General features: G+C 37.0%; 2 protein-coding genes across 3 annotated transcripts; both read left to right on the forward strand.

Annotated features, from left to right (window-relative positions):
* Positions 1-1379: 1379 nt before the first annotated feature.
* Positions 1380-13196, forward strand: LOC144555180 (uncharacterized). Of its 2 annotated transcripts, XM_078303425.1 has the most exons (25): positions 1380-1520; positions 2571-2927; positions 3424-3578; positions 3999-4238; positions 4611-4720; positions 4810-4887; positions 4985-5091; positions 5322-5416; positions 5887-6014; positions 6112-6215; positions 6303-6380; positions 6506-6584; positions 6689-6857; positions 6999-7069; positions 7344-7424; positions 7509-7579; positions 7686-7782; positions 7858-7917; positions 8074-8128; positions 8270-8694; positions 8951-10513; positions 11404-11810; positions 12124-12286; positions 12374-12432; positions 12700-13196. In XM_078303425.1, the coding sequence occupies exons 2-25, from the start codon at positions 2587-2589 to the stop codon at positions 12899-12901; spliced, it is 4938 nt and encodes a 1645-aa protein (XP_078159551.1). In that variant the 5' UTR covers positions 1380-1520; positions 2571-2586; the 3' UTR covers positions 12902-13196. The 2 variants fall into 2 exon arrangements, with proteins under 2 accessions (XP_078159551.1, XP_078159552.1); XM_078303426.1 differs by lacking the exons at positions 12374-12432; positions 12700-13196 and having other exon boundaries at positions 11404-11851; positions 12124-12262.
* A 626-nt stretch (positions 13197-13822) lies between these two features.
* Positions 13823-16134, forward strand: LOC144555789 (putative xyloglucan 6-xylosyltransferase 1). The gene is made up of 3 exons (XM_078304215.1): positions 13823-14808; positions 15013-15467; positions 15669-16134. The coding sequence occupies exons 1-3, from the start codon at positions 14002-14004 to the stop codon at positions 15868-15870; spliced, it is 1464 nt and encodes a 487-aa protein (XP_078160341.1). The 5' UTR covers positions 13823-14001; the 3' UTR covers positions 15871-16134.
* The last annotated feature ends 3472 nt before the right edge of the window (positions 16135-19606 follow it).

Genomic DNA, 19606 nt, shown 5'->3' on the forward strand with positions numbered 1-19606 from the left:
CTGCCGATTTTTTTTTTAAAATATAATCAATTTAAATTATTTTAAGAAAACAAACACCATTGGTTTGTTTTTTTAGAAAAAAAAGCTCCGCCGGATCTGTGGAGGGAGAATTTAAATTTTATTCTGAGCAATCTACATTGGTCATTTCTACTTATTTCTTCCTTCACCGAGCTATTTTTTCTAAAAAATAAATTAATGAAACTTATTATGTTAGAATAATTAATATTGACTCAATTTAAATAAAAAAATCGCTGCTATCACACACAGTAACGAATAACGACGACAGCCATAAACTCGTAATGTGTAAAACTTTCCCCTCTATATTTTTTAATTATTTATATAAAAATTATCCGCTAATACGTATTCAGTTTAAAGTTTAAACGCATGGTTGGACAGCCTTAAATTAACCTGACGTGGCATAGCTGAGACAATGAGAAACTTGATATTAAATACTAAGGCCATGTTAACCTGACGTGGCAACTGTCATTAATTGTTCAAAAGGAAAAAAAAAGAAACTTATCATTAATCAAATATTAAGGTCATGTTTGATTGTGGAGTAATAGGTGAAGTAAACCTTTTAATTTATATTTAAAATAATTAAATAAGTAAAATAGGAAGAGTAAGGTAGAGTAAAAAGTGACTTAATCCAGAGTAATTTATTTCATCTATTTAGGACTTTAGGTGCATTAATTTACGCTACACTTACTTTGCTTGTAATGTTGTTTCACTATTATAAAAAAGAGATACATTTTCCAATATTTTACTCCACTAAGTGAATTAATTTAAATTATAATTTCAACTATCAAACAAAATATAAAATAGAGTCAGGCTAGTATAACATCGGTGTCATATGACACTAACTTCAATATCAATTGAATATACTTCAAACGACTAATCTAAACTGTTGAAACCAATTTACTTTATGAGTGATGCGTTTAGATACATTTTTTTATATTTTCGAGTTATTTTAGTATCAAATCAAGTGATAAGAATATCGAAAAATAAATATTAAAATTAACTTTAAAATTCACCCATTTGACCGCTTGACTTGGTATTAAATAAATTCAAAAAATTATAAATTTTGATGTAAATACATAACTAATGAAGTAAATCAGTTTGAATTTACTATTTAAAATCAATTTGATAAATTTTGAAGTTAATGTTAACCTAACCGGACTCTATAATATGAGAAGTACCATAGAGTTACTTCACATTTCACAACAACATAGCCTTAATCCTCTGGCATGTTTTGGGCCCATATGTAAAGGATATGTCTGTTGCCGACTTCAAGCCCAAGACTGATCCGTCACATTTCAAGCCACACTAAGGCCTTATCTCTGTGTTATAGAGCTCAGCAACTACTGAACCCGTTAACCCGATATCGGGTGAGCTCCAGCCCCCAGGTCCGCAACTCTCCAAGCCAAATCGTCTCTCGTTCGCTCTCCCTCTCCCTCTCTTCTCTAGGGCTGTACCGGGGGGTGCTTCTCCCCTCCGCGCCATCGGCTTCTCCATTTCTACCGGTAAGTCTCCTTAGCGTTTTGTTGCACGTTTCTTTCCAAAACCTAATTTCCTTTTTGTTGAATCTCCATCTATTTTCTCGACCTATGGGCAGTGAGATCAGAGCTAGTTAGGTGGTGAGTTTATCTTACATTACATTCAAAGTGTGTCTGTTCTATTATACCATGCTAATCAGATTGCACTTATTTAAATTCCAATTAAGATGGTATACCTCGGGGATGAAATCTGAAATGAATTTGAGAACAGAGATTGTGTATCACCATCAGTAAGTGTTTTTGAGATAGGGATGTCCTGGGGTATGTTTCTTGTACTGATTGAGGTTAAAATATTGGCCAATTTGGAGGTGATTGTGTGATGAATTTTGTAGAGTATATGTCCTTCTTAACAAGATCGCATTCATTCCCTCTTAAGCTTATAAATCTTGCTGATATCACCAAATTTAGAAATATCCACAGACAACAGGATCTATGAATTTATTTATTTTGGTAATTTACCAAGTGTTGTTGTAATTTGTGATAGAAATAGAAGTTGAAAGAGGTTTGAATATATATAAATCTATTATGCATCCTCGACCACTTACGTAATCTTGTATGCTTATGCATTCAATGCACATGTATAAAAGAATTGTGTTATACATATTTATATACTGTTAACTGAATCTTATGTTGCAGATGTTGAATGTTTTTGAGTTCTAATTACTTTGGTTTTAGTTGAACTGATCTTATTTTTATTAATACCATTTTGTTGAATCACTTATGGTACTTTTGGATTCAAAGTCAAATTAACTAAACACTGCCTTATACTGAAGTAATAGACATATTAATAGTAAAAGTTGTTAGCTCATATCTGTTATTGTTTTTTGTGAAACATTCAACCAAATAAGCTGAATGTTATATAATTTCATTCAGTGATTTTGGTCTGGTTCTGTTAGATTTTTTCCAGCAACAAATAGTATGGTTGCTTGATTCTTGTATGATAAAATAAACCAACCAGATGAATACGAGTTTGCATTTCAAATGCAAAATAATTTTATTTTAATTTCATATTTCAAGATAAAGTGGATGTTGCATGGCTCTGAGAAAGCACAACTCCGAGGATACCACGTCACTTGACATGGGTTCCCTGAACTTCAAGATACCGAAGCGGGATGTGGGTCGAGAACCGAACCCGAACCCTAATCCTGGACCTAATGTGGATATTGATATGCGGGAAGTTTACTTCATGATCATGCATCTCCTATCTTATGGGCCATGTAAACGGTCTTTCACACAGCTGTCAAATGAGTTAAGGGAGCACCAGTTACTGCCTAGGCGGTACCATGCGTGGTTCTCCAGAAATGGTGAACCCAGCGGTATAGAAGAAGATGATGGGATTTCTCTTCCTTTGTGCTATACAAACTTAACTGACAGGTATAAAAATTGTATACCTTTGTCCAGGAGTAGTTTCCAGTATGACCTCAACCCTTGGATGTCATCGATAGTCCTGCAAATGAGATCATTCCATTAGGAAACACCTGAATTACAACACATAACCTTATAAAGCATGAAGAATATCTGCGCTAATAGTCACCTATCTATTTGGAGAAGATGCCCAACTACCCTTCATGCTCATTTCCATTTCTAAAGAATAAAAAGGATAATAGAGGGTTCATTTGGGTACTTTTAAATAAGATAGGATGATGTTAAGTGATGGATTTCACATGTTTGACTGGGGCACATGAGATGTTTCTCATCTTGTGGCGGCTTATATGACAAATGAGATATTTCATATTTTGCAGGGATAATATATGTTATATCACATTTTAGATTTTGCATGGGTCTACTGAAGTTGTTCTTCAAATGTGAGTTTTGTACTGAAAAGACTTCGTTTGAAATTGTTATGACCCTGCTAAGTATTTTTGTGTAGGTACCCTCATATAGGAAGAGATCACTTGATAAAGCTTTTAAAACAGTTGATTCAGAGTTCCTCTGCTCCATTAAATGGCCTGGTTGGTGGGCCCACTTGTAATGCTGCTGATGTACCTACCCTTCTTGGATCTGGCTCCTTTTCTCTTCTTGCTTGTATGTGTTCAGTCGTTCCTTTATAACATTGCTAATCTTTATGGTGTTTTGTCGGGGACATTGCAAAAAACAGCTTGCTGATAAAAAAATTCAAAAAGACTCCCTCTTTTGTTGGGACTAAAGGCTTGGTTGTTGTTGTTGCTATCTTTTGAAAAGGGGCTTATGTGGTCATATAATTAATCAGAGTATTGAAGTGAAAAAGTAATGGTGGTATGGACTTTATGAACTTATCACAGTAGGATTTGATTTAATTATTGAGTAAAATTCATGCTAAAAATATTCTTGAGTAAAATTGCAATTCATTAGAAAATGTTGAATAGGGTGGGTCTTTTCTGCGCTTATATTGTAGTCTTCTTTGCAATTTTGTCTCAGTATATTTGATCTAGCATTCTGAGAGAATGAGCTTTATTTATCTCTTAGCTGATAGGTACAAGGAGGAAAAAGAAGCCATCAAACTGCCAGGTCACCTCCGGTGGCCTCACATGCATGCAGACCAGATCCGTGGACTAAGTCTCCGGGAGATAGGAGGTGGATTTGCAAAGCACCATCGGGCCCCATCTGTTCGTGCTGCATGTTACGCCATCGCCAAGCCATCAACTCTAGTTCAGAAGATGCAAATCATAAAGAAGTTGCGGGGCCACCAGAATGCTGTCTATTGTGGTGGGTTTATTTATCTTGTACTGGAGTAGTTTGCTGTATATTTATTTAGAATTGAGAAACATCTTCATGAGTCCCTTTGAAACATGCAAATATTTTGAGGGTCCTTCATTTGCTAATTTCTTCATAAATGCCTAAATGCCCTGCTTTTCTTCCTAATTCATGCATATAAACAGAACAGAAGGTGGGGTATTTGGGTATCTTTTAAATTAGATGGGTATGGAAGATTTTTAAGAGGGAGCACTATACTATTTTGGCATTTCTAGTTGTTTATTGTTAGGTGTGATATCTTGACATTTTGAAGGAGCAGATATCTGTGGATCGCACCCATTTTAGATATTTTCTGTCACTTCAAAAATGGTTACTTTTTTACAGCCACATTTGATCGGTCGGGCCGGTTTGTGATCACTGGTTCTGATGACCGTCTAGTCAAGATCTGGTCCATGGAGACTGCTCTTTGCCTCTCCAGCTGTCGAGGTCACGAAGTGAGTAGGGCTGGTGCTTGTTATGATTTATTTCTGGTTATAACTATAGAACTTATCCTTGATATTTGCCATTTATTTGTCTCTTCAAGGGTGACATTACTGACCTAGCAGTGAGCTCAAATAATGCTTTGGTGGCATCTTCTTCTAATGACTTCATCATCAGAGTAGTGAGTTTTTTGTTATGCGGATCACATATTTTATTTTAATTGAAAGAATGTTTAATTTTTAAGTGTGCACTTCTTATTCGACGTATTATGAATGTAGTGGCGTTTACCTGATGGACTGCCCATTTCGGTTCTTAAAGGACACACTTCAGCTGTGACTGCCATTGCATTTAGCCCAAGGCCAAGTGCTGTGTATCAACTTTTATCGTGAGTTCCTGCCTTTAGTACCTCAAAAACAACATTCAATTTGGAATTAGGTGGTATTAGGCTCTTGCATGTTCATTCCTGTATCTGATCCTGGGAGTAAAGGGAATTTATAATTCCCAGGCAAACTTTCTGCCTAGAATAATTGTTCTTTTTGCTGCAATGTACTTCTGGAATAAAGCTTCTTAGTTTTTCTTGTTTACCAAGTGCTATTATAATTTTTACCCAAACAGGAGTTCAGATGATGGCACATGCCGAATATGGGATGCTAGGCATTCCCAACAGAGCCTTCATGTTTACGTTCCCAAACCACCAGAGAATCCAACAGGTTAGTAAAATCATACTGCCCCCTACCCTTCCCAACTCTTTCCTAGAAAGGCATATAGTTCCGTGTTTGAAATTAAGGCTGGTTTAATACTTATGATCTAAAGGTTCAGTATCAGACCCGTCATATCTCATCCTGAACCCATGTAGTGACCGGATACAGAACTGATGTAACTTTTGTTTTTATGCGGATGGGTTTTTAGTTGAGCCGTTTGAAGATAAAGTAGGGTAGAATGAGGCCTTTTCTAGACCAAGGTCAAATAATTGCCAAAGACTCTGAAAAGATCAAACTTTTGATATCATACCAGTTCTTTCAGTAATGAGAAGGATGGTGTGGTAGTCCCTGATTAAATCTCTCTCTCTCTCTATCCAATTTAGCCCTCATTGTGGTAATTATCCCATTTTGTTTATTTCTGAACCTAATATTACACTATTTGAGACCTTAAGTTAAATGCAAGAAAAATCAATTTACAGTGAAGATAGGCGAGCCTTCTACCAGCAGTGCCATGCCACCTATACAGCAAACACATCAGATCCTGTGCTGCGCTTTCAACGCTAACGGCACTGTTTTTGTTACTGGTAGCTCGGACACGTATGCGAGGGTATGTAAATTTATATAGTTCATTGCAATTGTTTTGTTAAATGGGGTATTTGGTTTATGTAGTAATATAATATTACAAGACATTTCACCTTTTGCAGGTGTGGAATGCTTGTAGATTCGCTACTGAAGAATCCAGTGAACCAATTCATGAAATGGACCTCTTATCTGGCCATGAAAATGATGTCAACTATGTGCAATTTAGGTTTTCTTTTGGTTCTCTTCCCACTTGTTCTTCCTTGTATTTTGTGCGCTCAGTGAGTTCCTAGTAATGATGTTTTTTTGTTGTCAGTGGTTGTGCCGTTCCATCTAGATCTGTATCAGGCGAAATTGCTAAGGAAGATAATCTCCCCAAATTCAAAAATTCATGGTTTGTGTTTTTTCTTCTTCTGAAAACTATTGCCTGTAATGATTCCGTATCAATTTGGCTGCAGCCAACCGACTTAATTGAATATCACAGGTGAATGTTGAAATTTGGATTTTCTTAAATTGTAGGTTCACTCATGACAACATTGTCACATGCTCTCGTGATGGTAGCGCGATCATTTGGGTCCCACGATCCCGTCGTTCTCATGTGATCCGCTCTCTCTGTACATTAATTAAACACAACGTTCAGTTTTGGAAATCATGCGGAGGATCTTGCTAAGTATTGCCTTCTGTTTATTTGTTTTTTTTCAGGGAAAAGTAGGGCGCTGGACACGGGCATATCATCTGAAAGTACCACCACCTCCAATGGCCCCACAACCAACAAGAGGGGGCCCACGTCAGAGATTTCAGCCTACTCCTCGCGGTGTCAATATGATTGTCTGGAGCTTAGATAATCGTTTTGTACTTGCTGCCATCATGGGTAGGTTTTTACTAATTAGTTTTGATGATGGCGTTACTTTTAGTTTTCTTTTTTTCTTTTTGCTTTTACTCAGTTCATTTGGAAAAGTCGTTTGTTATTAAATCAGTTTTGTTGTTAATTTGCTATTGTTTCTTTTTGTAGATTGTAGGATATGTGTTTGGAATGCCTCTGATGGAAGTTTGGTGCATTCTTTGATTGGCCACAAAGCATCTGTGAGTCTGCCATTTGTATCTAAAGTGTATTAACCATTTGTACTGGAAATTGAACAGTTGCAATGTGCTTTTTCTTGGTTAAAGGTGTAGCCTAAGCATCTCATAGTAGAGTAATGGGTAAAACAGGCATGTGAAGGATATAAATATTTTGGTTTAACTTAATTGTCATGTACTTGATTTTGCAAAGTTGAACTAGCAAAAGGTGAAAAAAACAAAATTAGGCATTTTAATTACTGTTTTCACTCTTTAGTGTAAGCCATTGTTTCGTTTTCAGACGTTTGTGTTGGATGTGCATCCTTTCAACCCACGGATAGCTATGAGTGCTGGTTATGATGGAAAGACCATCATTTGGGATGTGAGTTCCATTCTTTCTTTTTTTTTAATCTGTATCTCTGTCTATTCAAAGTGTTATAAAATCTTAATGATCAAATCCAAATAGATTTGGGAGGGAAAACCAGTGCAAATTTATGAAACTGGACAGTTCAAGCTAGTTGATGGGAAGTTCTCTCCGTAAGTTGTTTTTTATCATTCGATTATCTTATTTGTGAGATTTTCAAATGTCATCTCTTCAAGTATGCTAAAAAATGTGTCCTTTGATGCATTCATGTTGTGAAAGGGACGGGACTTCAATTATTCTATCTGACGAAGTTGGCCAAATATTTATCATAGCCACAGGGCAGGGGGAGTCTCAAAAAGATGCCAAATATGATCAGGTACCTATCAAGTTATTAGCTTATGACTCTACTGGATGCAGTTACATTTCATTTTATATTCTTCTACAATTGTAGTTCTTCCTTGGGGATTACCGGCCTCTTGCCCGGGATGCTAATGGGATTGTGCTTGATCAGGTTTGCCTAAACTCTTGCTTTCTTATAGTAATTGTATACTGTTTCCTTTTTAAGGTTTGTATTTTTGTATTTGTTAAGACATTGCTACCCTAATTTCCTTAATATAAACTCTTTTATGTCCTCTCAAAAGTCAAAATTGTGGCGTATCCTATGCAGGAGACCCAGCTCCAACCTTATCGAAGGAATATGCAAGATCTCTTGTGTGATTCAAGTTAGTCCTTTAAACTTAACACGCATAAAATTTAATTTGTTGCAAGAGGAACTTGGCTACAACCTACACCTTTGCATGTTTTGTTTTGTTTTTAAATTATATCTGGTAATAAAAGGTATCTTATTACTTTAAAATTTTCAGCCATGATACCTTACCCCGAGCCATACCAGAGCATGTACCAAAGGCGCCGGCTGGGAACCCTTGGCATCGAGTGGCGACCCCCGAAAGTCAACTTTGCGGTGGGGCCCACCTACAATGCTACCACTGGGGAGTTCCAGATGCTTCCAGTGATTGACTTAGAGAGGTGGGCCGAGCCATTACCTGAAATTGCTGATGTCATTGACTGGGAACAGCAGGTAGTCGAGGGGCAGACTGATGAGGATTTAAGCGACTCAGAGTATAATCTAACGGATGAATATGAGAGCGAGGGGGAGGAGCAAGAGATCCTAAGCATTAATTCATCCGATGAATCAGAGTATAGTGATGATGTAGATGCAGGTGTGGCAAATCCTAGTGCTGGTAAGGCAGGATTGAGGAGGTCTAGGAGGAAGAACCATAAATCTGAGGTAAGGAATGATGGATGTGACTTGTGTCCATTATATCTGTGTCTACTGAGTGCTGTTTTGTGTGGGCGGGGGTGGGGGGGTTCTCCTGGTATCAGATGTGATTTTTTTTTTTTTTTTGGGTATTGTGTCTGCTGATTACTTAGGTGAAATAAGGAACTGGTTTTACTTTAATTTTATTTGATGTTAGGTCAGGACTGAGTTTTAAGTTTCTCAAGGAAGGACATGTTACTTATGATTTTTTCTGTTTGTCGTCTAGGCTGAGCTTGTTACTTCATCTGGGAGGCGAGTAAAAAGAAGAAATTTGGAGGAACCTGAGGAGCCAGTGGCAGTAGGTCAATCAAGGGCCCACAAGACAAGGAAATCAAAGCATGTTGGCCGTGTACGTCCGAGAAAGAAATCCCCCAAATCCAGGGAGTTACGGCCGCAGAGACGAGCTGCACGCAATGCCCTCAGCCTTTTCTCTAAGATAACTGGAGCCTCCAGTGATGCAGAAGAGGATGAAGAGGAGGGAGAAGAAGATTCCGAAAGTAGTTATTCTGAAAGTGATTCCATGATTCCAGAATTAAAGGGAAAAGAATCTCAAAGCAGTTCTATGCTCAGTTATGAGCTGAAGAAGCATGTACAGGAGAGAGAGGGTTACACTCAGAATGGTGGGACGACTTCTCAGACTGGGAGGAGATTGATTCTGAAACTTCCTCATCGCAATTCAAATGTGGTTAATGCCTTGGAAACAGTGAAGGCAGAGTCCTTAAAAAATGAGGTAGCATCTACTTCAGCCGTTATAATTGAACCCAAACAAGAAGCACAACCAGAACCCAAAGTGGAATCAAAAACTGAACTGGGACCTGAATTGGAATCCAAACCTGAGGGTGAACTAAATTATGATGAGTTTGCTATGGCAGAGGCCGAACCCCAGACAAGACGGTCTTCCTGTGGTACGGAAAGTGAAGAACCCAGCACGCCTTTGGTGGCCCATAGCAGTAAAATCCGATGGGGAAAGGTTAACCAAAGGTCCTCCTCTAAAAGACCAAAAGTGCCTGAAGATAGCGGACCCACCAATGAGAATAAACCGGCTGCAGACACGATAACAAGTACAAATGTAGAGGAATCTAGAGGGATTGATGAGGATATGGAATCAAATGCAGTACCACATGGAGGAATGAGTATTGGTACCAAGCAGCAAGCAGGGTCCAGTTCTCAGCCAATTATATACAAGAGACTAAAAGTTAAGGCTCGTGGTTCAGGGAACAAAATGCCAAAAATTGAAGATGAAGTTGCCAATGCTCAACATGATATAGCAAGTATCAAGATAGATAATAGGTTATCTGAAGAAACGGGTGTGGAAGCCGATTCCAAGGTGCCTGTGGTCTACACCAGGTCAAGACCATCAAAGAAGAGGAAGCCTGATGATAATGAATATGATATGGAGGAGAGTACCTCAAACTCAAACCATAGTAGAGATGATGCGGATTATGATGCTGGTGCAGATGAAGGATCCCATCACGGGACACGGTTAAGAGAGCGTAGCTTAAGATCTAGGCATAATAACACTTATTATGAAGCATCGACCAGTGGACGGAGGTCGCACTCGGAGCGTCAGGCCCGAATGGGATCCAATGACTGGACGTCTCCTTCAAAATCAGGCATCAATTTGAGGCCGGCTAGGAATAGAAGGGAGGTTTCAGGGTATATTGAGCCAAGACAGTTTGATAGGAGGAATCAGCCGGCAAGAAAGCTATCATGGTTGATGTTGTTAGAGCATGAGGAGAGCTATCGTTATATTCCTCAAAAAGGCGATGAGGTTGCGTATTTGAGACAGGTATCAAAGTTTTTATTAAGCATAGGTAGAACAAATTGACTTGTTTTCTAGGTATAACAAATCTGTAATATGGAAGGAACAATAGATTGAGTAAGGCTTGGGTGCTATGGATAGCATAGAGGCCACGGTGCTACGGCTTAATATTCGAGTTTTCAAAATCCTAATGGTCGATCTGAACCGTTCATCTTGTTCTCTATATTAATAAGTGTTTGGAGACCAAATTTTACATTTTTTGGAATTTTTTTAGATAGGTAGAAAATCAAATATCTGAATGGTGCAGAATTTTTTAGATCAAGTGATTTTCTACCTAGCTAAAAAAATAGTAAAAAATTTCCAAAAAATGTAAAATTTGGTCTCCAAACACATATTAATATGGAGAACAAGATGAACGGTTCGGATCAACCGTTAGGATTTTAAAAACTCAAATATTGAACCGTAGCACCGTAGCCCTCTATGCTATCCATAGCACCCAAGCCTTACTCCAATAGATTTAACTTTTTTGACAGTTTTGTCTCTGTCTACCCTTATATTGCAATTAAGCATAAAAAGAACCACCAAAAAGAAATGCTATTCAAATGGTACCGTATTGTCTTCCTAAATGCTGGTGTTCGGAGCAATCAGTGCCGAACTATAATCTGAAATTAATGTGAACCAGGTTCTTTTCTCTATAACAATTTTAGAGAACTTTGGGTTGATGCCAATGCACCTGAATTGATAAGGTTTAATAAAGGCTAAAAAATTTGAAGTTTCAATTTACAAGTTACCTGTACAATAACAGACCCATTGTACCGATCCAATATTAGACCAGTCAGTAGCGTATTCTTGAAGAAATGCCAACACGAATTCTGTACCGAAGAAAAGAGAAATGAGAAACAATAATTTTTCCTCAGGGTCACGAGGAGTATTGTGGAAGCCCCGGGAGGTCAAATGAGAAAATACCTTCAGACATAGTGCCAGACCTAAAAGCGGTCGAGTTCTGCAAAGTACGCTCCCTCGAGTACTCGACCTTTAGGGGGTCGGGCGAAGGGTGCTGTAAACTAATGCTTGAGTTCACTGACCCAAATTCCTCTGCATTCCGCATGGTGTTCAAGGTAACCCTGCCTGAGCTGGTTACTTTTCCCGACTACCTGGTAGAGCGGACACGGTACGAGACCTCAATAGATAGGAACTGGACACATCGAGATAAGTGCCTGGTGTGGTGGCGAAATGAGGATGGAGAAAGCGGGAGCTGGTGGGAGGGGAGGATCACGGCCGTCAAACCCAAATCACCTGATTTTCCTAATAGCCCTTGGGAGAGGTACTCATTTAGGATTCACTTATAAGCATGTGTCTGATCAGGTTGGTAAATTTGGCAGTTTTGGCTGAATATAATCTAAATTTTCATAAAGAAGGACAAAGTAATAACAATAGTGAAGGAATCAGTACTGATATGTTTAATTTTTTGCACTTTTTGTCATGACCAGCTCTGTCAGGAGCTCAATCTTGTTATTCTCTGTTGAACCTGGATTTTATTCTTTCCTTTTTTTTATGTTTTACTTAAATTTCCTCAGTTGGATTATATATATGCACAGGCAAGCACTTGTAACATAAAATGATTTGGGACATATTAGGTATGTAATACAATACAAGAACGATGCATCAGAGCAGCACTCACATAGTCCCTGGGAGCTTCAAGATATGGACGGGCAGTGGGCCCACCCACATATTGACAACAGGACCCGTGACAGGCTATTATCAGCTATTACCGAGTTAGAGCAAGCCTCTACGAGAAAGGTAAAAGATCAATATACTTATTTTCCCCTGACTTGATTCTGTTAAACTTTTGTTATTGTGTGTATTTACTTTGCTTCGCTGTTGCAGGATAACTACGGCATTCATAAAATTAACATGGTGGTTCAAAAGGCTGAATTTATAAATAGGTAACGGTTTTTGAAATATACTATCAAATGAAATGCAATTTTGCATCTTTCTTTTTTGAATGTGTCTGTGTTTGGGGTCCGGGTGGTGTTACCTTACCTAAAGACACATAATTCACAGTGCATTGTTAGCAAATCTGTACTTTTTAATGGGTTGGTGAAAATCTGTACCTTATGTACTATGCAAATTCAGCAGTCTGCTAACAACATTGTATCATTTTGTGTACGGGGGCTTATTGTTGCTCTATTTGTTTTTTATTCCCTCTGCAGCTTCCCTGTTCAAATTTCAATTGAGGTAATAAAGAGGAGATTGGAGAACAATTACTATCGAACCGTCGAGGCAGTGAAGAACGATGCATCAACTATGGTTTCTTTCGCAGAGTCATACTTTGGAAAGATCGGTGATCAGACCAATAGCAATAGGATACATCGACTTAGCCAATGGATTGAGAACATTTTTAACGACTTGTAGTTTTAGTTTTTGCTTGGCACTTTTTTGTTTTGTTTTTAGTGCTGTTGATATGGTGCAGCATTCTGGCCATTCGGCTCGGACCGCTTTGCTCTTTGATTTTAACTGTTGGTAGTTTAGCAAATTTATCCAGTTTCTCAAATTAAGAACATGTTTTCTTTTCTGGAGTTTGCGATTCGCGAAATGAGGAAAAAGTAAAGCTATAGTGAGAGGTTGCTTGTCAGAATTCATCATGTATAGCTCTCTTGCTGTTCGTATTGTTAATAAAGAGATAGAAAAGAAAAGGATTTTTTTGTTACTGTTTCTCCCACACGCTTTTGAACATGTTGAATTGTTTGGTGGTGATAAGCAGATCATCGATTTATCGCCACAAAGGCGAATAAAATTGATTACCCTCTGTTTGGCAAAGCTGATGCAAGTACAAGTCTATAGGCACACACATCTTTTGAATTAAAGTCTAATTCAGTTTCTGTTGTAATTTGATCTCAACTCTCTACTATAAAAGACTGCCGCTACAATCAGAGAATAAGCGAGCAGGTTAGAAAGAGCATTTCGGGTCGGGAATAAAAATGATATTATCACCTCTTTCTCTTCGCTTTTTGGCCCGGTTAAGTAGAACCTTTACGGTCGGGATTTTATACTTGAACAAATATAACAATAAGTTATACCCAGTAGCATGATGGTATCCAATATAAAATTACATGCGTATCATTGACAAAAGCGACATGCTGGGCATGTATTTGCCTCTCATTTCTCCACCACCACGTCTCAAATATGATATATTGTCGGGTTTTCTGGTCCCTCATTCTATAGCCTTCTGTCTAGCATATCACTGCATCATATAATTTCCTAAAAGCAATGTCAAAATTTCTTGGCAACATAGAGCTCTGCACAGCCACTGGCACACACTGACAACAACAGAAATTCTCCAGCGACCTTTTTTCCTTTTAGTTGACTTAAAACATGTTGACAACCTCAAGGAACATTTTAAGTTCAAATTCACAATGCATGACAACTTTCATCCGAGGCAATTTGAGCTACAAATTAAATCTGAAGAAAATGTCATAACAAGTCAATAACATCAGAAAGGAAGTATTGCTGACATGTCTTTCCTCAGTTCTCGGAACCGACAATTGCGTCGAGGCTTCTTCTTAGAAGGCAAGCTCACCTTTCTCTGGCTCTTCTTCTATGTCACTTTTTTCGGTACCGCCTATTTCTTCACCCCCTTCATTTCCATACCACAAATTGTATCGAACTCAAGCCATGATGTACCAATTCAACCTTCCAATTCAAGCCATGATGTACCAAGTCAAACTTTAAATTCAAGCCACGATGTACCAACTGGAATGTTCAATTTAAGCCATGAGGTACTAAGTGAGACTTTTAATTCAAGCTATGAAATGTCAAATAATAGCTGGAATTCAATAAATGACCATCCAATTAGAACCTCTAATGCAAGCCATGATTCCTTGATTCAAAACTCAAATGAGAGTTATGATGTACCAACTGAAGCCTCAAATTCTACCTTTGACATAGCAAATGATCAACAAGATGAAAACAACATCAATGAACCCCCTTTTCGTACCTTGACCGACCCGAGTTATACCCTCGGCTCAAAGATCAACAATTGGGATTCAAAACGGGCCGAATGGCTGCGTCAAAACCCCGCTTTCCCTAATTTATTGACACCAACTAAACCACGAGTACTAATTGTGACCAGTTCTTCCCCAAAACCATGCGAGACACCGATTGGAGATCACTATTTGTTGAAGTCAATCAAGAACAAGATTGACTACAGCCGCATTCATGGGCTTGATATATTCTACAACACAGCTCTTCTGGATGAAGAGATGAACAGCTTTTGGGCCAAGCTACCCGTCCTTCGAGCGCTCTTCCTTTCTCACCCAGAGGTACATCTAAGCATGAAATATATACTTGTAATTTAATATGTTATTTTATATTTTTAAGAAGGCAACATTTTGTGAAATTATCAGCATGCTATTCCATAGTGCTGTATTTGCAAATAGACTTCATTTTAATTGGAGGCAACTAAATGGATACTCATAAATTTATGATAGCTTTCCTTTAATCTCTCTATTTTCTTTTTTTCAAAGGTAGAGTTCCTTTGGTGGATGGACTCTGATGCACTCTTCACTGATATGACATTTGAGTTGCCGTGGGACCGCTACGCTCAATACAACCTCATAATATCGGGATCGAGTGAGAAGGTTTACAATGACAAGAATTGGCTTGGGCTCAACACAGGCATCTTCCTCCTTCGCAACTGCCAATGGTCACTCGATCTGCTTGATGCATTGGCCCCGATGGGGCCCAAAGGCCCAGTCAGAGATGACGCTGGCAAGCGCATGGCTGAGTTTTTGAGTAACCGACCGGTTTTCGAAGCAGATGATCAGTCGGCACTGGTGTACCTCCTTGTAATGCAGCGTGACAAGTGGGACGACAAAATATATTTTGAGGGTGCCTATAACTTGCACACAGATTGGTCGATTGCTACCGAAAAATACGAGGAAATGCTAGAGAACTACCATCCTGGACTCGGAGACTGGAGGTAAATAATTAACTAGGTTATAATTTACTGATCTATCTCTAGCAAAAACATAACTTATGAATTCTTTTATAAAACCAAATTGGTATTATTCTGGATGAAAATAACAAAACAGAAGTATTCCACAGAAATAATTATACATAACCATCAAATAAAATTTACTTATAATAATGGTGTAGTTAAAGGGTAATTGTGTGATCATAGGTGGCCACTTGTGACACACTTTGTCGGATGCAAACCGTGTGGGAATTTTGCGGATGACTCAGCCGAGCACTGCATGAAGCAGATGGACCGTGCATTTAACTTCGGAGACAATCAAATTTTGAAGATGTATGGGTTCACTCATAATTCGCTCGAAAGTGACCAAGTAAAGCGAGTAGAGCGAATTAGAAATGAGACAGATTAGGAGGAGCTTGGTTGATGTTGATCGAATTGTTACTGGTTGATTGGTTGTTGATCATTAATCAGGCTTAGCATGGCAGACTTGAGGACCTTGAGGTGCTTTAGAAGATTTTGTGGATAAATAGAGAGGAGGATTGGATGAAAGCAGCTAGTTCAGTTTGCTGTCAGAATTATAGAACTCCAGAAATAGGATTCAAAGATGATAATTTTAATGTTGTTTCTATTTTGTTTTTGTAGAATATCATTTAGTCAAGATAATAATTTGACATGCTTGGCCAGATGGGGATATATTTTTTTTCCCTTTTCTTGCCATTATTCAGAATGGATAATTTTGATTTTAATTTTCAACAATTTCACCAACTAGGTAATTATCCCTCCTGTCAACAAAAATGAAGGCAATTATGGATAGGACTAATCAGTGTTTTAATTTATGATTGTATATGTTTATGTAATAATATTACACGTAAGAGCATGCACCGTATAGTTGTTACATACTTTTGTTTTCAAAATTAATCTAATTAAACATATAAAATTAATAATATAACTTCTATCATTTAATAAATATAAGATTAGGTTAGTATTTTATTATATTTTTTATTTAGCACCTAAATTTTATATATAAAAAAAAAATACACATTCATGTATACTGTCCACATATCTTATGGTATCTGCATTATGCAGCGATAAATCACACATATTAAAAATTATATTTTAAAACATTGAAGCTAATATACCAATGTATCTACGGCGATCTCAGTTTATTAAATAAAAGACTCAAATAATAATCCAATAAAAGACGGGTGGGTTGTTTTTTTATTGATCATTTGCCAATCGAAAACTGGAACCAACCGAAAGTAGAACGAATCTGAAAACTGTGTAGGCTGTCAATGTAGGGGTATGTAAATGGTCGGATACGATTGGACACTGATTAGAATGTATCTTTATTCATTATAATTTTTTAGATACATATAATTTTAGATACATATATGGATACGAATACAAATTAGATATCGGAGGGATACGGATAAGAATATGAAAATAATTTAAATGAATAATCATTTGAGAACCCGCGTTTCCGTCCCCGCACTGTACCCGCACTGTATCGTGTGGCGATTAACTTCCATAACTGTATCGGTGGTCCCCACAAACTATTGACCTAACTGTCTATGTCGTCCTCGCATTCCATTTTGAAATTCAATTTTCCATTCTCGTCCCCGCATTCCTTTTGAGGTGATATTGAGGCGATATTGTGGCGATTTTTGAGGTGGTTTGGTGGTGATTTCGAATCTGGCAGCTGTTTCTGTGTTGAATCAGCGGTTCTGACAGGTACATCGAGCTTTATTTCATTTTTCTTTCGTTTCGATGAATTGATTGGAGTTTTTGCAAATTAATTTGATAGATCGTATCGTTTTTCATTGAAATCACTCAGCAATTTGGTTACATAATCCTTTTGTGTTTTTATTTGAAATCGTTCATCAATTTCTTTTTATATTTTGAAATCGTGAGATGTTTTCTGACAATTTGATTTGCGATGATTATGTTTTTGTTGAATGTGTGTGAAATTGATTTATTTTTTAAGAAATTGTTGATAGATCTTGTGTTAATACTTGACATTGCATGAAAGTACTGTTAATACACAGTTCTTCACCAAATTGTACATATTTGAGGTGTCAGGTATTAATACTACAATTGTAATGTGTTAATACATAGTTATTTGTGGTTTTTGTGTGGATTTATTATGTTATTTTATACCTGATAGATTTGATGTTAATACCTGATAGATCTGTTTTTAATAGATGATTAATTGATAGATATGGTGTCAAATACACTGTTTATTATTTGAATGAATTAGTTTGCTGTTAGAAAGGGAAATATATAAAACTATTGTGTCATTATACATAATTTTTTTGACAAACATTAATACTACGCTCATAACGTGTTAATACTTCGTTTGCAGGTCTGAGATCATATTAATATTTTGTGATTTTCTCTCAGGTAATATTTCCATATGTTTCTTTTGTAAAGTTTTTTGTTTTATAGTGGAGAATACTAGTTGTATGTAGTTTGCAAGTATATGTTCTAACATTTGGTGAATGAGTTTGCTTTGCATCTATTAATACTTCATTGATGTATAGTTAATACATGATCTGATATTTATTCAAATTTTGTATTATATGTAATTTTACTATTGTTTCTATATACACATATTAGGTATTAATACTTGTTAATATTGTTATCAATACTTGACTATTTGTACACATGTATTATATATAATAGTTATGAATAGGATAGTTATATGTTATATGTTCAACTTATTAATATTGTGCATTTTTTTTTTAATATTAGGATGGATATTGATCTAAATGAGGATTTTGGAGATGAATTATGCATTTTAGATAATGGTGATGCATTCAATGAGGTGAATCTATATCGTTTGTATGAAAACTTATATCGGGAAAGTGAGGCAATTAGTGATGATGTGGGCATTAGAGAGTTTGACTGTGGTGACGACATGGATTTGGATGTAGTTCATCATGAAACGGTCAATTTTCAAGTTGAAGTTTCTGATGTACCTGAAAATACAATAGTTGATGCTGATAATGGTGGCATAAGAGATTTTGACTTGAATTTGAATTTGGAAGATATCAACAACGAGTTTGATGTTGCACAACATGAAGGGTTAATGATGATATTAGGAATGTAGAAGTTGAGGTTCAAGGTGACATATATGTAGAAGGAGGGGAAGGAGTTGTAGAAGATAAAATTGATGTAATGGAAGATGAGGATCATGAATTATTGCCACCAGCTGTTGATGATGTATATGGTTCGATTGATGAGGCACGCCAATATTATGAATTGTATGTGAAGAAAATGAGTTTCTCGATTGTGAAAAGGCCGAACCACAAAAAGAGAGGTACTGCCATAGTCAACCATGTAACTTTTGCTTGTAGCAAATGGAAACCGCTGTTAAAACTTGATGATAGACCTGTCCCAGAGAAGACAAAGGGTTATATAGGGACAGGTTGTCAGGCTGAAGTTAAGTTGGGAGACACTGATTTGAGTGGAAATTGGGTGGTAAAGAAAGTGTTTTTACAGCACAATCATGATTTGGTACCCGAAACAACATTTCTTATTGCTGGTTTTCGATATATCCCGAATCAATACCAGAAACTATTGGAGTATAATGAAGAATAAGGGCTTGGTGTGTCAGTGAATATTAATCTGGTAATAAAAACAGCTGGAGGTTATATGCGGTGCCCTTTTACACGTAGAGATGCACGGAACCATATTGATAAATACAAGAGGTTGAAGTTGCAGTCTATCGGAGGTAATGATGCCCAATTACTCTTTGATTATTTTGCAGTGAAGGAGAAAATTGATAGAGGTTTTTTCTATAGATATGAATATACAACGGATGGGCGTCTATGGAGCGTATTCTGGTCTGATGGTCGTAGTCGAGCATCTTACAAGTATTTTCATGATGTTGTTATTATGGATGCTACATACTTGACGAATAGGTAATGTGAGGTTTTGTTCTAGTGGTAATACATACAAAGTTATTTTGGAGCTATACTTCTAAGATCGCAAGAGTAAATACATTGAAATTGTAATATTAATACTTGATTGTAAGGAGTAAATACATGAGTATATTTTATATGGATTTCTATATATTGTATATAAGTAAATACTTACTGATATTCAAATTAACAGAATTTGATATATGTGTCAGGTATGATATG

This window comes from Carex rostrata, chromosome 6 (assembly GCF_964058835.1).
Source record: "Carex rostrata chromosome 6, lpCarRost1.2, whole genome shotgun sequence".
NCBI lineage: Eukaryota > Viridiplantae > Streptophyta > Magnoliopsida > Poales > Cyperaceae > Carex > Carex rostrata.

Excerpts from the sequence above, each read along its gene's own strand:
- LOC144555180 (XM_078303425.1), top strand. The coding sequence starts at position 2,587 with ATGGCTCTGAGAAAGCACAACTCCGAGGATACCACGTCACTTGACATG. Across the intron at positions 4,721-4,809 it reads CCAGCTGTCGAGGTCACGAA|GGTGACATTACTGACCTAGC; the intron begins GTGAGTAGGGCT and ends TGTCTCTTCAAG. Across the intron at positions 6,015-6,111 it reads GCTCGGACACGTATGCGAGG|GTGTGGAATGCTTGTAGATT; the intron begins GTATGTAAATTT and ends CACCTTTTGCAG.
- LOC144555789 (XM_078304215.1), top strand. The coding sequence starts at position 14,002 with ATGTCTTTCCTCAGTTCTCGGAACCGACAATTGCGTCGAGGCTTCTTC. Across the intron at positions 14,809-15,012 it reads TCTTCCTTTCTCACCCAGAG|GTAGAGTTCCTTTGGTGGAT; the intron begins GTACATCTAAGC and ends TTTTTTTCAAAG. Across the intron at positions 15,468-15,668 it reads CCTGGACTCGGAGACTGGAG|GTGGCCACTTGTGACACACT; the intron begins GTAAATAATTAA and ends GTGTGATCATAG.